At 47.3% G+C, this 15,560-nt stretch overlaps 1 protein-coding gene across 1 annotated transcript in view; it reads right to left on the reverse strand.

The window, feature by feature from the left end:
• The window catches only part of SNTB1 (syntrophin beta 1), a 114,036-nt gene that overhangs the window by 1,771 nt on the left and 96,705 nt on the right, over nt 1-15,560 (reverse strand). Inside the window, exons 4-5 of the mRNA XM_083186747.1 lie at nt 4,245-4,384; nt 1,395-1,591 (exon numbers count right to left, since the gene is read on the reverse strand). Of these exons, the coding sequence (XP_083042873.1) occupies nt 1,395-1,591; nt 4,245-4,384 (337 nt within the window). The remainder of the gene's footprint in view (nt 1-1,394; nt 1,592-4,244; nt 4,385-15,560) is intronic.

The raw sequence follows: 15,560 nt of genomic DNA on the forward strand, positions 1-15,560 counted from the left end.
CATCTAGGCCTGGAGTTTGGTGACAGACTGGTAATCTGCACCCATCTAGGCCTGGAGTTTGATGACAGACTGGTAATCTGCACCCATCTAGGCCTTGAGTTTGGTGACCACTGGTAATCTGCACCCATCTAGGCCTGGAGTTTGGTGACAGACTGGTAATCTGCACCCATCTAGGCCTGGAGTTTGATGACAGACTGGTAATCTGCACCCATCTAGGCCTGGAGTTTGGTGACGGTCTGGTAATCTGCACCCATCTAGGCCTGGAGTTTGGTGACGGACTGGTAATCTGCACCCATCTAGGCCTGAAGTTTGGTGATGGACTGGTGATCTGCACCCATCTAGGCCTGGAGTTTGGTGATGGACTGGTAATCTGCACCCTTCTAGGCCTGGAGTTTTGTGACGGTCTGGTAATCAACACCCATCTAGGCCTTGAGTTTGGTGACGGACTGTTAATCTGCACCCATCTAGGCCTTGAGTTTGGTGACGGACTGGTAATCTGCACCCATCTAGGCCTGGAGTTTGGTGACGGTCTGGTAATCTGCACCCATCTAGGCCTGGAGTTTGGTGATGGACTGGCAGTTAAACCTCATCTAGGGATGATCTACAAAAGGTATAACACCATGATAATTAATCCAGGACATGTAATGTTCCTGATCCAATGTTGGTCAATGACTTGAAGTTGGTTTTATAAAGATGAAGCGTTGTGTCAAGTTATATATTAACATATATCAATATTAATTATGTCTGGTGCACCTGCTATTCTGTTTCTGTGTTCTAGTACTGAGTCTCAGCTAGGGAGCACATCCGATTATGTGTAGCTGGGGTGTTCGGTCCAGGCCCCCCCTCCCTTTGATAGACTAGACACTTCCTGATTGGTTACCACAGGTGACAACTCTTCATACCATGGTATTACACGAGCCCCTCTGATGGAGTCATTCGCCTGTATAATCATGGACGGTTACAGCCGTGAGGACTCTGACACTTGGAATTACCGGTTAGCAGAATCCTGAAGCCGCCTGACTAGAATATTTCATCTCTATTCATTGTTTCTGACAGAGATGCAATTAATTAGCGCACGGCTTAATAACCAAACCTTAGCAGAGGGATTAGGCGTGAAAGCAATAATGAAATATTACTTTCTTGTAGGACTCTGACAAGCACCTTATTTCCCAATGTAACAAGCATTAGCTTAGGACATGCGTGTTCATGGTGGCACCGTGTTGGGGATTAAGGGGCAGATTTAAAAATGAGCGATACTCTTGTGATCACTCGTTACGAATGAGAAATGGTGCTCCAGCCAATCAGCTCCAGTCATTTTTCAAACACGGAGGTGATTGGCTGGAGCAGTGCACCATGTATAAGTTGTGTAACACAGGCACTGGCTGGGAACTTACGCGTGATGATCTCTTTAATGAGCTCCGCCGAGTTGTGGCTGCCCTGCACGATCTGTCTGGTCCACAGTGAGAGGTCTCTGTTGGTTTCCACTCTGAAGAGGTGAGTCTCGATCCCCTGCCGGGAGCCCGTGCGCGTGGCGAAGGAGAACTCGGTGCCCGTCAGCGAGGAACCTTTGCCCGGTCCAGAATGGACCAGCCTGTAACAGATAAAGCATGGCTTTCATAAAAAGAAAACCTTACGAAACTAGAGCAAGTGAAAATATAAAACATTTAATAAAACAATATACACGGAGCGCCCATTGTATAAGGGACAGCAGCCCATTTGCTTCATTTACCATGAACTCAGCACTGGGGATCCCCAGGGGACTGATCCAGCAGATACTGTACATGTTATCAGGTCTGTAATATATGTGCTTAGCAATCCTCCCCTGCACTTCATGGTCGGCACCACAACCGACGCTGGTTGTTGGTGATTGGCTGGCAGATGGCTCCGAGAGATGGGTGAGGAGGTACCAATTACCTGGGGCCAGGTCTGCTGAAAGGGCCCAGTGTGACCCCCGTTACCTGTCAGCAGCAGCTTTTCTTAACCCAACACATGCTGCTGGGCTGCAGTGTGACTAGGGAGGGGCTTAAAGTGCTGTTTTTTTTCACTGCAATTAGACCACACCCCCTGAAAAGTACCCGGGGCCCAGCCTTGTTCTCTACTGCCCGGGGCCCAAGGAGATGCAGAAATAGAAGCGCGAGAACAGGAAATGGCAAATGAGATTGAACATTCATACTGCAAGGAATCCTCATTGTTTAAAAAAGGCTTAAAATGTGAATAGTTGCAATAAATCTCTCAGCTTCCCGCACACATCTTACAGTTACCGGGCGAGGACATGAAATAACAGCCTCTGGCCATTATACTTTGTGTATATGCCTAGTGATATATCACCAGACTGCCCGCGATGATGTGCGCGGTACCTGAATACATCATAGCTCAGATCAAACTCAGGGGCAGATTTATTAAGCTCGGTGAAGTGATAAAGTGTCTGTTTTTTATCACCGGCCAATCAGCTCCTACCTGTCATTTTTCAAACGCAGCCTGTAACTTCATAGTTAGGAGCTGATTGGAGGGTGATAAAAACCAAATACTTTATCACTTCACCGAGCTTAATAAATCTGCCCCACACTGCGCTGTTCCTCATGAGATGCCCAGTGCCATGTCTCTAACGCACCGGTCCTCAGGACCCCACACAGTGCATGTTTTCCCGGTCACCTGGGGATTTTTAAAATGTGACAGTTGGCGATACACAGATTGTCTGGAACACATGACCCACGTGGAGTCTGAGTTTGGGGAAATGGAACACCCTGTAGGGGGAAGGTCAGATGCATTGGGGGATGCCCTGGCCTATTGTTACCCTATCACGGAAAGTACAGTAATGTTACCCCGTCCCATGCAGGAGGTAAGTTCCTTATTCTGAGAAATCCGACGCAGGCAAAGTTATTTATAGGTGCACTGGATTCTAACATACAGGGGACACGGTCGTTAGGTCTTACGTCGACACAGACAAGAAAAAATCATGTCGACCTAATGCTTGTGTCGACCTTCTTACTGTCAACCCTATGACCCATACCCACATGCAGTGCATGCTGCCGACACTGCCATACAGGACTGGAGCACTCAACGCACAAACTGCGGCGGGTGGATTCGCTAAGCCGCGACCGGTTCTCGGCAGGTCGGAGCCCATATAAATATAAAAGTGTATACTCGCTATGTTTAACTGTGCGAACGTCAAACAATGAACCGCGAGCATTGTGGTGTTTGGGGGAGGATTTAACAAATAAATGTAAATGATTTTCTAATGAATATTACTAAAAATTGTTTAAAATGTTACAAAAAAACAATTGAACTCGATTATGACATCAGGAGGGGTAGAAAATGATACAAAAGGAAGGAACTGACGTTCAGAAGATCGTATGGTAGGCCGGCGATGTCTGGGTCGACAGTCAATAGATAAATGCCCTGTAGTCGACATGAATACGGTCAACATGTGAAAAGGTCGACGTTGAGTTTTGGGGGATTTGTCTTAATATATTTATTTAAAACTTTTATATGTTGCTCTCCATGTGGACCCTGTTTGGGAACGGCGCGACAGGTGAAGCAGTGCGCTAATTGCTTGTCCACATGTTGAGATGTGGACACGGACACCAAAAACATGTAAAAAATTAATTTTGACCTTTTCATGTGTCTACATGGGTGTAGATTATTAGATCGACAGTGTCTAGATAAGACAGCCAATAGGTCTACACCAAAAGGTTGACATGCAATAGGTCGACAGGGTCAGGATGAAAATGTTGAGATTAAAAATGTAGACACATACAAGGTCGACATGAGTTTAAAAAAAAAATTGGTGTCAATGTCAAGTACTGATGTGTGCATGGGGCATGTGGCCGTCTGTGCGGTGTCCTTAATTGCTGTCATTGTTGCAGCCGCCTGGCTGTTGCCCCTGTGCAGCGGCTGGTGGGGAGAGCACTCGCTGCTGTGGGCATCTTTGTGGCCCTGTGTTTGCTGCCACTTGCTGTGTGAATGGTTGTGCAGCCCAGCTGTGATGTTTCCAGCCACTCCATTTACATAGTGCATGCTGATTGGTTGGTTGGTTATGATAATCACATCGGCCCCCACACAGGGGCGATGGTGAATATACGTCACCTTCCATGGGGACCTGCGCTACATAATAGTGAAAACAGTACAAAAATGTGCCCAGGGGTTAGCGCGTTCAGACAGACAGACCCTTATACTACATAAGGATATACAGTATATATCTATATATATCATTATGCAGCAGGAGATAGACGCTGGACACGTACCTGGTAGCTATGAGGGGGTACGTGTGCACAGGGCTGAACCACGCTTCCTTCCTGCGTGGCATACTCTCGTACATCAGTAGGTCCTTCTCTGTGACAACAATCAGCACAGGCTTCCAGTGTTTGTCATTTTCTCCGGGTACCTGGGAAAGAAAGGACAGCGGTAAATATAGTCGGCGGAAGGGATGAACCATTCCAATTAAAGCCTACACAAAGCAAACGTATATCACTTGCAAATGGACATACATTGAGCACTGGATAACAGTCTCGAGGAGACGTATCAACCTTGGAGTGGTGACAGCCAGGAGCTGGTTTGGTAGTATTTTATCTCTCTCTACTTTACCTCTCACGAAGATTTGATACATCTTAAAAGGTCCTTTTTGCACATTGATCAGAGCTGTAGAGTGTTTCTGGGCGCGCTCCGTGCAATGTAATCTAAAATCTGAACCCAGTGTGACCTAATTACCAGGTGACTGCTTATTGGTGAGTGCTGGCTGATGACATCACTGCCCAGTTATCCAGTTAGAATCCAGCTTTAATGTATGTCAGTGTTGTCAATACGCCGGTCACCAATTTGAGTACATCTTCCTCTCCAGGGGTTCTCTGTGCAGCCATTTTCCCTGGTTAGCGTCAGTCAAGCCATGCGCCCTGTGTTGGCCCCACCCCCTGAGGGCATGATATCATGCAGAGGGGGTGTGTCAATCAGCACTGGGGAGTGCAGTACTGCCCAGCACTGAGGATGCCCTGAATGGCTGTAAATGCAGGGTGCCTACCACAGGATGCTCCAGGGCATCACTGTAGCATCAATACCGGCTGCAGGGTGCTGCTCCAGGCAACCTGCTAGACAGAAGCAAATGCCAATGGGCAGCGATGGTGCTGGTCCTCCAGGGCACTGCTTGTTTTTGCCCTGATGGGATGGGGCTTGAACAGGAGGACCAATCGAAGACTGCAGTTCTCTGATTGGTCCAACAGCCCACTCCCTTGCTCCTTAACTGTCTCAAAGTGACAAACTGAAATATTTGACCAATCAGCTGGCAGTGCAGCTTTATGTACAGCCTTGGTGCAAATTTCAGCTACTGAATCAATAGTTTAGCCCCAGCTTCATTTATCGCCAAACCTCACAATATTTTACAATTTAATATTCAGACAGAATAAACCTCAATTAGTAATCCACAATAACTATCCCCTCTAATCCCAACCCCTCCCCCAAATAAATAAAAGCTTTGCAAAGCGCAGTGTGTTAGTACCAGCAAAAAAGTTTTCACCATTAATTCTGCCCATAAGTCATCTTAGTCCATTTCAAAAGGTGCATTTATTTAAAAACACTACAATGAAATCTCTCAGAAATCCCATACAATGTCCTCAAAATGAACATTTGCTGAGCCGAGCGGCTCCCATTGGTCTAATCCTCAATAACAACCAGTGATCTCAGTGTGACGCGGTCCTACAATCAGAGTATATTCAGATCTCCATAGTCCCGCTCAAAGGCTGACTTGTATAAGTGTTCTGAGGCTGAATGCCGCTCCCAGACACATCCTGGTGGCTCTTTGTAATGTAGAGCAGACCTCGGGCCCTGGTGTCACAGGTAATATCCAGCATGGGTTCCCACCGTAATTACCCACAGAGAGAACGCGCCCCAACCTGCCCCACACAGAAGTATGACCACCCGACGGTGCACGTCACCTTGCCTGGCCCAGGTCTGCTGCCTGTAACTGGGCTCTTATACTGTACACAGAAAGTACAAACCTTGTGAATAACCTGACAAATAACAAAGACAGATTCAAGTGATTATATTTTTATATTTATATAATGCCAACATCATACTTAGGGCAGGGGCAGATTAAGCCTTCGGGGGCCCGGGGCACTTTAGACAGGGGGGCTCCCTCACACTTGACATTACTGGCTGCAAACTGCGCGGGAGAATATTACACTGGCAAAACACAGAGAATAGGCAGTATAAACTTGCTCAATGGGTAACTGCAGGGTGGGAGATTAATTTAAATATATATACCACATGAAAAGCCTGTGTTTGTCCCTCGGTATCTTAATCTGTAGGAAATCCTTACAGGCTCAGTGCTGCCTCTGATTAAAAACCCTCCTATGACAAGGTAGCTGCTGCTGCTGTCTTCCATGGGCCTGAGAAGCATGTGATGAGCTCCACCAATCAGAGCTCAGCACAAGCTTCACAGCCTCTGACCCCTTGTGCAGTCCCATGGGTCAACTCCCAGTAATGCACTGCACACTTGTGCAGTCAGTGTGCCTTGGCTCCCGATGCTCAGCACCATTTTTAAAAAAAAATACATGCTGACCACAGGCGGCCCTAGCTAGAGGGTGGCCGAGGGGTACTGACCCCCTGAGCCTACCTTAATTCGGCCCTTATTCAGGGGCCGAATCAGTCCTGTTTGCACAGGTCCGAAATCGACCCCATCGCTGATATTGGGGGTCAATTCGGCAAAAAGAGTTCATAATTCGATGGTGAGCGACCATCGAATGGTTTTTCCTCTATGCGTCCACATGCGAGCGGATGTGAAGTGTGGGGATTCGGTGGAGGGGGCCTTTACCTGCTCGCTAGCCAGCGAATATATGCAGCCTATTGAGCAGGTCTGAATGACCCCTTAGCACTGAGGGAACGTGATACAAACATATAACAACATAACATACAATGCTTCAAACAGGCACTGAGAACCCACCTGTTCAAAGCGTGACCTTCCGAATAATCTAGTGCCAAGGCCGCTCCCTCTACCTGCCGCCCCGTGCCCTGGCCATCCCTGCCATGCTAATTTCCTGCATATCATGTCGCCTGTCTGTCTCCTCCTCTCTATAGACTGTAAGCTCCTTGGAGCAGGACCCTCTTCCCTCTTGTTCTGTCCTCCTCTTCTCTCGCACCTCAATTACAGCTGTCTCTTACTCAGCGTCCGTCTATACCGGCATCTCCCCTCACTCATAATCCTTCATCTGTTCCTGAGACAGCCACCCCTGGTAGTACGCAGCCAGCTGCTCTGCTTCCCCACATCTCTGCTGTAATGTACTGAGAATTGTGCTGCTAATTGTCACCTGTGCGATGATTTAGCATTTCAGTTACTGTAATATATAGTCCTGTGTACCCTGTATTGTACTAATGTGTGCCCTATGTACGGCGCTACAAACCACTTGTGGCTAAATATCAAATAAAATGGAATATGCATGCGATATAAATAGCTGGCAGTAATTAAAGAGTTGCGGGAAGCATTTAACATGTAAAGGAATAAAAATGGTAGCTGTTGGTGGGAATGCAGACACTGTGCTACACCCTGACTAGAGGCACATGGTACTGTGATATTCATGCTTGCTTATTCTCCTGGACTATTAAGAAGTTCATGTAGGTAGTTTTCCCATTCTCCTGAGAATTAGTCTCCCTGACAGATCCCGCCCACTTCTCTGATGAATACTGGATCGGAACATTGCAAAACGCGTCACACGTAAACCCAAGTCCCTCTGCACAGGGATGGTCTCTGACATTTTAAGATAGGTTCAGATATGGTGGGACAAATATGACCCCCATTTTACAGTCCAGTTCACCCAATGGCTTCCTCCACTTTAAGCGACAAGTACAGCACACTTTATATTCAATAGCGAAGACTTAGTACATCATTGTTTAGGCTATAGGGCGATGGCGTGATTGGACTGCGTTGTTGTTTAAGCACACTCCTATTTTCTTATAGCTGAATGTGTCCTGTTCTGTCTCCAGCGTTCCCGTCTTCCTCCTGCAGGTCCCTGACTTTTCAAAGCAAGGTGTCAGGAACCGTACGTTTCCCGAACAATAGCTGTGGCGTCGTTACTTCACGTGAACCAATTTAACAGCTGTAACCAACAGGCAGGTACTAATTATATCGGTACTTCTTTACTTTCACGGTGCCACTAGATTAGGACAGATAGGATATCGCGGTCATCGCGGGCATTGAATGCACTAAAAAATCGGGTGCGACGCGATGCCCGCGATTTCCCATAGGGACCAATGTTAAATTTCTCAATGGACACGATTTTCTGTTCAATGCCTCAATTGACACGATTTTTCCATAGGAAACAATGTTAAATGGCCCACACAGGCCAAATAGGCACCCTCAAGTTGTTAACGCCACCCCACGATCAACGTCAACCCGAAGCGTGGCGAGCGCAGCGTGCCCGCGAGGGGCGGCGGTACGCGTCCTCCGACCTTTTCATGCCCTACTATCCACTAGGGCGTGGAGTGAGAATAGAATAGTGTGGCGAGCGCAGCGAGCCACCGAGCCCGAAGCGTGGCGAGCCCCGCGAGGGGACGCGGATACCTGTGAAGCCCGCGAAGGGACGCGTTTACCTGTGAAGGTATCCGCGTCCCCTCGCGGGGCTCGCTGCGCTCGCCATGCTTCGGGCTCGGTGGCTCGCTGCGCTCGCCACACTATTCTATTCTCACTCCACGCCCTAGTGTATAGTAGGGCATGAAAAGGTCGGAGGACGCGTACCGCTGCGCTCGCCACGCTTCGGGTTGACGTTGATCGTGGGGTGGCGTTAACAATTGTGGGGGCCATTTCACACTTGAGGGTGCCTATTTGGCCTCTGTGGGCCATTTAACATTGTTTCCTATGGAAAAATCGTGTCAATTGAGGCATTGAACAGAAAATCGTGTCCATTGAGAAATTTAACATTGGTCCCTATGGGAAATCGCGGGCATCGCGTCGCACCCGATTTTTTAGTGCATTCAATGCCCGCGATGACCGCGATTTCTAGTGGCGCCGTGAAAGTAAAGAAGTACCATTATATCTGTAGTATTACACAGGGGGGTGATGGTAATTACATACTGCAGGAAAACAGTGACTGGGAAGGGGGCATCAGATCTGCAGCAGCAGCACAGAGTCTGGGGCATGGAGGAAAGTGCGCACCACGGATTCCCATAGTCACGTACAAGTCTTTACCTTGGTTTGGGGTTTTCAGGTAACCCTGACATGTTATCATGCATTTGCTGCGATTAGAAGTTGTGCCGTGATTTCATATTAATCACAGATCACAAGGCTGGGACAGGACTTGTAGCCATGGAAATAGGACAGTGGAATACTGAAATCCAGTTCTGCCGTCTGTGTGTCCTATATCGATGTGGGAAATGAGCTAGGAGCTGATTGGCTGGAGCGCCATTTATCATTTGGAATGAGTGATAACAAGAATATCACTCGTTGTTAAATCTGCCCCTTGTGTTCATGTTATCACCATCCTGAGATGGTGGTAACAGGCTGGTATCCAAGTGGTATCCAAACATACAGGGATTCCCAAACGCTGACTTAACCCCTTCAGTGGTGGGGGTTTTTTTTGGGGGGGGGGGGAGCGCTCCCCACTGGGTGAGTTTTTTATGGGGAGGGCTCCCTTAGAAAAAAACCACCACTGCCTCCCTGGGTCCGGGCAGCGCCGCTGAACTGTCAATCAGCCGCTGCCCAGACCTGCCCCCCCCCCTCACCTCGTCCCCGGCAGTCACAAATCCCGAAGGGGAGGGGGGAGGAGGAGGTGTCGCAGAAGGGAGGGAGCCGAAGCTGCCTGCGATCAGTGAGTGAACTCTGCAGCGATGCCCGGCTCTAAACCGTGGCAATCCCGAGAATTTTAGGGATTGCCACTGAAGGGGTTAAAGCACCTTACTGGCCTTTAAGGATAACCATGCTTGGGCACATGTGACTTAAGTGCAGATGCAGGAGTTGATCATTGATCGAATGTGCGAGCATGTGGATCGTAACACACCCCCCCCCCCCCCCAGTTTAACTGACAGGAAGCCGGTGTTTGTGGGTGGTAACCAAAAACGTAGGCGTGACCAGACATGGAGGGCCTGTGACATCAGCGCCGGCAATGGTCCTGTTGCAGATGATCAGCCAGCCTTACTCACATTTGCACCGACTGCAGAAATCATTGGATGATGGGTGAATTCTGTTTGGATTTGCAGTGAATAGCGAGATTTTTGCAATTCACTCTCGGGATTTCACTTTGCCTGGGCGGCAGCAAATTTGCAGATGAGCGTTCAGGTCAGGCTTTCCAACCCATTCTTTGAACGCACCCCCGTAGTACATACAGGGGCTTTACAACCACAGGCTTACGTTCTATTCTTAGGCAACAGTCAGGAGGTCATAAGCCCCCAACACGTTTCGCTATGTCAGAGAATATAACTCACAAACTTTTCTGTCACTCATAGTTAGTGGTTGGGTGAAGCCATTTATTGTCAAACAATTGTGTTTACTCTTTTTAAATCCTAATGACAACAGAAACTGCCCAAATGACCCTGATCAAAAGTTTACATACCCCAGTTCTTAATACCGTGTATTGCCCCCTTTAACATCAATGACAGCTTGAAGTCTTTTGTGGTAGTTGTGGATGAGGCTCTTTATTTTCTCAGATGGTAAAGCTGCCTATTCTTCTTGGCACAAAGCCTCCAGTTCCTGTAAATTCTTGGGCTGTCTTGCATGTACTGCCCGTTTGAGATCTCCCCAGAGTGGCTCAATGATATTGAGGTCAGGAGACTGAGATGGCCACTCCAGAACCTTCACTTCATTCTGCTGTAGCCAATGACAGGTCGGCTTGGCCTTGTGTTTTGGATCATTGTCATGTTGGAACGTCCAAGTATATATATATAGAGGAGTGTCCCCCGCCATTAATACGGCTCTGGTCTCTCCGAAGCGCAGTGGGGAGGCCATCTTTGTGTCCATAGGATAAGATATTATCATGCAACGTATAAAGGCAAAATGATAAAACAAAGAATTACGAGGGGGGATGTATGTATGTATGTGTCTGTTTCTGCGGCCTTTAAACTCTGAAAACACTTTGCTGGCAAACGCGCAGTTCAGCGGCATTCCCTAATGAGTCTCTTGCAACAAAGAGGGTTGTGGGAAATCTACGTCACCCATAACAACCGCGACACAAATGGAGCTGCAAACAATTTCCTGAGCAACAGTGGCAGGTACGGTGGAATAAACATTAGTCTGCAGTATAAGTATCGCGTATTCCCCATTATTTATACCAGCTCTCAATATGGCTTCTAAAAATGGTTCTGGCTGCTGCCCAAGGCCTCTAAATATTTAAAGGTCCCTTAGCAACTAGGCATCTCCTAAACTGCAGGCCCCCGCGTCAGAAACATGCTGTGGTCCACCCTCCGCATCCGTGGGATCATAGTGTCTCAGCTGACGCTGGTTATTACAAATACACAATACTCTTGCAGATACGTGGCGTCACATTTTCTGGGGAAAGGGCCTTATTCAGGTTCGTTCACAGTTTTGCCTGCGTTCACACGGGGACCAATGTTTTGTTAGTGCACATTCTACCAGGCGGGGGCGGTCAGCGGACATCACTGGTGCACTGCATCCCCTTGCATGCTTCAGGCACGGTGCCATGCAGCTCTCGTACACCATTTTATTCTCCCGCCACACCCTAAATGGGGGATATTTATTTAGCACCTTCTAGAAAATAATGGATCGATTAGAATCTGATTAGTTGCTATGGGCGACATCCCTTCTTCTATAAAACTCCCGTCTTACAAAGAATAACCCCCAATGATTCTGTCCTACTGTAAGAATAACCCCCAATTATTCTGTCCTACTGTTAGAATAACCCCCAATGATTATGTCCTACAGTAAGAATAACCCCTAATGATTCGGTCCTACTGTAAGAATAACCCCCGATGATTCTGTCCTACTGTAAGAATAACCCCCAATGATTCTGTCCTACTGTTAGACTAACCCCCAATGATTATGTCCTACAGTAAGAATAACCCCCAATGATTCTGTCCTACTGTAAGAATAACCCCCGATGATTCTGTCCTACTGTAAGAATAACCCCCAATGATTCTGTTCTACTGTAAGAATAACCCCCAATGATTCTGTCCTACTGTAAGAATAACCCCCAGTGGTTCTGTCCTACTGTAAGAATAACCCCCAGTGGTTCTGTCCTACTGTAAGAATAACCCCCAATGATTCTGTCCTACTGTAAGAATAACCCCCAGTGGTTCTGTCCTACTGTAAGAATAACCCCCAGTGGTTCTGTCCTACTGTTGTAGGAGCAATTATAGAAAGAGAGCAGACATTTTTTTAATGTGGAAGTAGCAAGAGGAAGGAAGGGGGGTTACATAGATTTGTAAGGGTCAGTATGTCGACATTAAATAGGTCAACCACTATTGGTTGACAGGCCATAGGTCAACACATGACACAACTTAGGCGACAGTCAAAAGGTCGACACATACAGCAAGTCGATGTGGAAAAAATTTACATGAAAAAGGTTGTGTTCCTCCAAAAGGTGTCTTGTGCCACAGAAGAGTGGGGGGCCAGATGTTTGGTGGGTGAGGACATTTTTCATCTAATATTGCATCATCACCCCAGAAATGGGTGGATTGTAACTATGCTGTTTGTGGACCGGCGGCTAACAAGGGGGACAATTAGTCCCAACCATCGCTGCATTTCTGGTTACACAATAATGAACGAGCGTTCTCCTATGGGAGCAGGAGGATTGTCTTCCCCGCGTGCGCGCCAGATCTCCTCTCCCTGCGGTTTTACTATTCCTTCTCATTTGCTGTTCACCAGTTGGTAATCGAGAGAAAAGCTTCGTCTTTGGGCCGTCTACCCCCACTTCAGAGACCAGCATTCTCACTGGCCACGCATTTATTTCACATGATCAAGAACACGTTTTTGCTTTTACAGAGATTTTCGTCTCCCTCTCAGTTTATGTTACCAAAAAAAAAAAAAAAAAACCCCAAATAACATTTACAGGAGAGATCTCCAAATATAGAAAGCTGCACAAACTTCGCTTTTTCCCGTTAACCACAGACATATGCTGGGATTATACAAACGCTCTGCCAACCACCATGCAGGGCCACAATGTGGGCTGCATGCCTGTGGCTGGCGTGTTCCCTCATATCAGAGCGGGAACTGTCCGGCTGGCCGACAATGTATCTACGCTGTGACGGTTATGGTACAGTGTGCCAACAATATCTAGGTCCACCACCTTTCAAGTAGATTAGCCCCTATCTGCTAGTAAATTCTGTCATCAATGAGGCAAGATGGAGAAAATGGCCGCCGTCACGTTCACATGATCCGATACGTACTAGAAGAGTGCGTCTCTTCACACCATAAAGAACCAAGCAAAGGGGAACAGAACTTTATTAAAAGATAATAATGCAAAATGTATTTGCTCAGCATTAGTTCCCCGTTTATGATATGTAATGACCTTTCCATTTCCAGGCCTATCACACAGGCTATTTCATGCTTTCTAAATGATGTTTCTACACCGTATTGTCGCCGCTTTCTACTTTCATTTCAGTTAAATAGTTTTCCCGTCTTCTCCCAAGCCAGGCGTTGGTAATCTAATAGGAAAAAGGCACCCTTTAATATCGCCCCCCCTAAATATCCCATACATCAATTGCTTAGGGTAACTTAGAAATACATACGCACGTTTTGGAAACATAACATATAATCTACGTCTCCAAATTGCTTTTTTTATTCTGATTGGGCAGTGGGGTCCCCCGTGGGCGCCAGAAGACCTCCGGATTGTTGGTGTTTACGGGTTGGGAAAACATTTCTTAAAACAAAAAGATTTCCATTTCACAGTGTCAGTTTTAATTGAAGTCAAGCTTGAAGGTGTGCGTCCTATTCTGCCGAATTGTCCTTTCAGGTTATATTAACTTGCACTGAAGCGGAGCATTGAAGAAAGAAGTTGTGTTTCCAATCATCGGATTATTGTCGCTGCTACGAATTGGGCTTTCAGCTGCCGAAAGTGAAAATCTTTCTAAATTTAAGAAGAATGTACACAATAAATGTGCAAGACCGGGCACAGAACAAACTCTACGTAGAGACGCTTCTCCCAACATTTAGACGTATGAAAGTGGGATAAGGTAAGCTCCTTCTCATCCACGTGAATCCCGCTGCCATCCGTACAGACACACCCATGTATGAAACTCCGCCCCTTTCTAGGTTTACGAATCGGGTTGCACAAAAAAAACGTGACAGTTGCAGGTACAAAGAACTGTTTAGGGAAAAGAAATGCCAGGGATCCCCAAAATTTCACATTATGGCCATGATGTTACATATAACCGGGATACATAAGGGATCCTGGCGGTCTAAAGACTGACAACGACATCCAGGCAAAGGCTCAGTAAGTGCCCAAACCCTCTACCCCTACCCTCCCTGCTTGCACCTTACCCCCAAACCCCTTCCCTCGCAGCCTAACCCTCCCCTGTAGTGCCTCATCCTATCCCCTGTACCCCCCCCAACCTAGTGCCTACATCTTAACCCCCCCTCCCCCAACCCTAACCCACCTTGGCATACTTATGTTCCAGATGCCAGCTGTCAGGATTCCGTAAACCGGCACCCCAGGATTCTGCAGCATGCATGCTGGACCAACCCCACTACTGCGGGTGGCATGGTTCAGCGCCCTGCACCCTACGTGATTAGTTGCAGCCCTGAATATAATCACGCTCATTCCTTTTAAAGGTGTTTTTTGTATGACCTCCGAAGGTCACAGTAGGGGAGACCCCCATCATCTCCTGTATAAATAACAGGACTTACCTCCAAGGATTAAAATTCACAGAGTGCTACGTAATGTGTGCACGCCAAACTCGCCAAAGGTTCTATTCTCCCTCTATGGGGGGGCCACAGACCCCCGCAAGGGAGAATAGCCATTGTCAGTTGGGATCCTGACTGTCGGGCACTTGAACAGTCGGGATTCCGATGTCGGTGTACTGACTATCAGAATCCTGACGGTCATCCGGCACTGCTGCACGAGACACTTCCTTTACCGCAGACTGGTTCCCCCCCCCCCCCCCCCGATAAGGCCACAGCGCTGCTTTTAGGAACACTGAAACAAGTCACTTTTACCAGTAATATGGAGACTTCTGTAAGTAATTATCCTGTAATTCCTGTACCAGAGCTGCACAGGCGGGGACAAACCGTTCCACTCAGAGTCATTAACCCCTTCAGCACCACAGCTTACACGTCATGTCACCATTCCCTCCTCTGTCACTAGTACTGGTATAGGATGTAATATATTACAGCGGGATCAGGGATGTACAGGGCATTATTCTACCTCTATAACGATATTTTTAGGATAAGTAAAAAAAAAATTCTCAATCTCGACATAAAAGTAATGTCAACAGTGTGAATGTCGACAGTGCATATGACTGCTAGAGTTAGGTTTAGGGTTAGGCTGCAGTTAGGACTCTGGGGTGGGGGGTTACTAAGATGGGTGTTTTATTTCAGATGGGATGTTGCCATGGGCAACCAATCAGATACTATTCATCGAATATCTTCTAGAAGGTGCTAAATAAATTAAGAAGTAGATTCTGATTCTGAC

Source organism: Crinia signifera, chromosome 5, assembly GCF_055691185.1.
Source record: "Crinia signifera chromosome 5, ASM5569118v1, whole genome shotgun sequence".
In the NCBI taxonomy this organism is placed as follows: domain Eukaryota; kingdom Metazoa; phylum Chordata; class Amphibia; order Anura; family Myobatrachidae; genus Crinia; species Crinia signifera.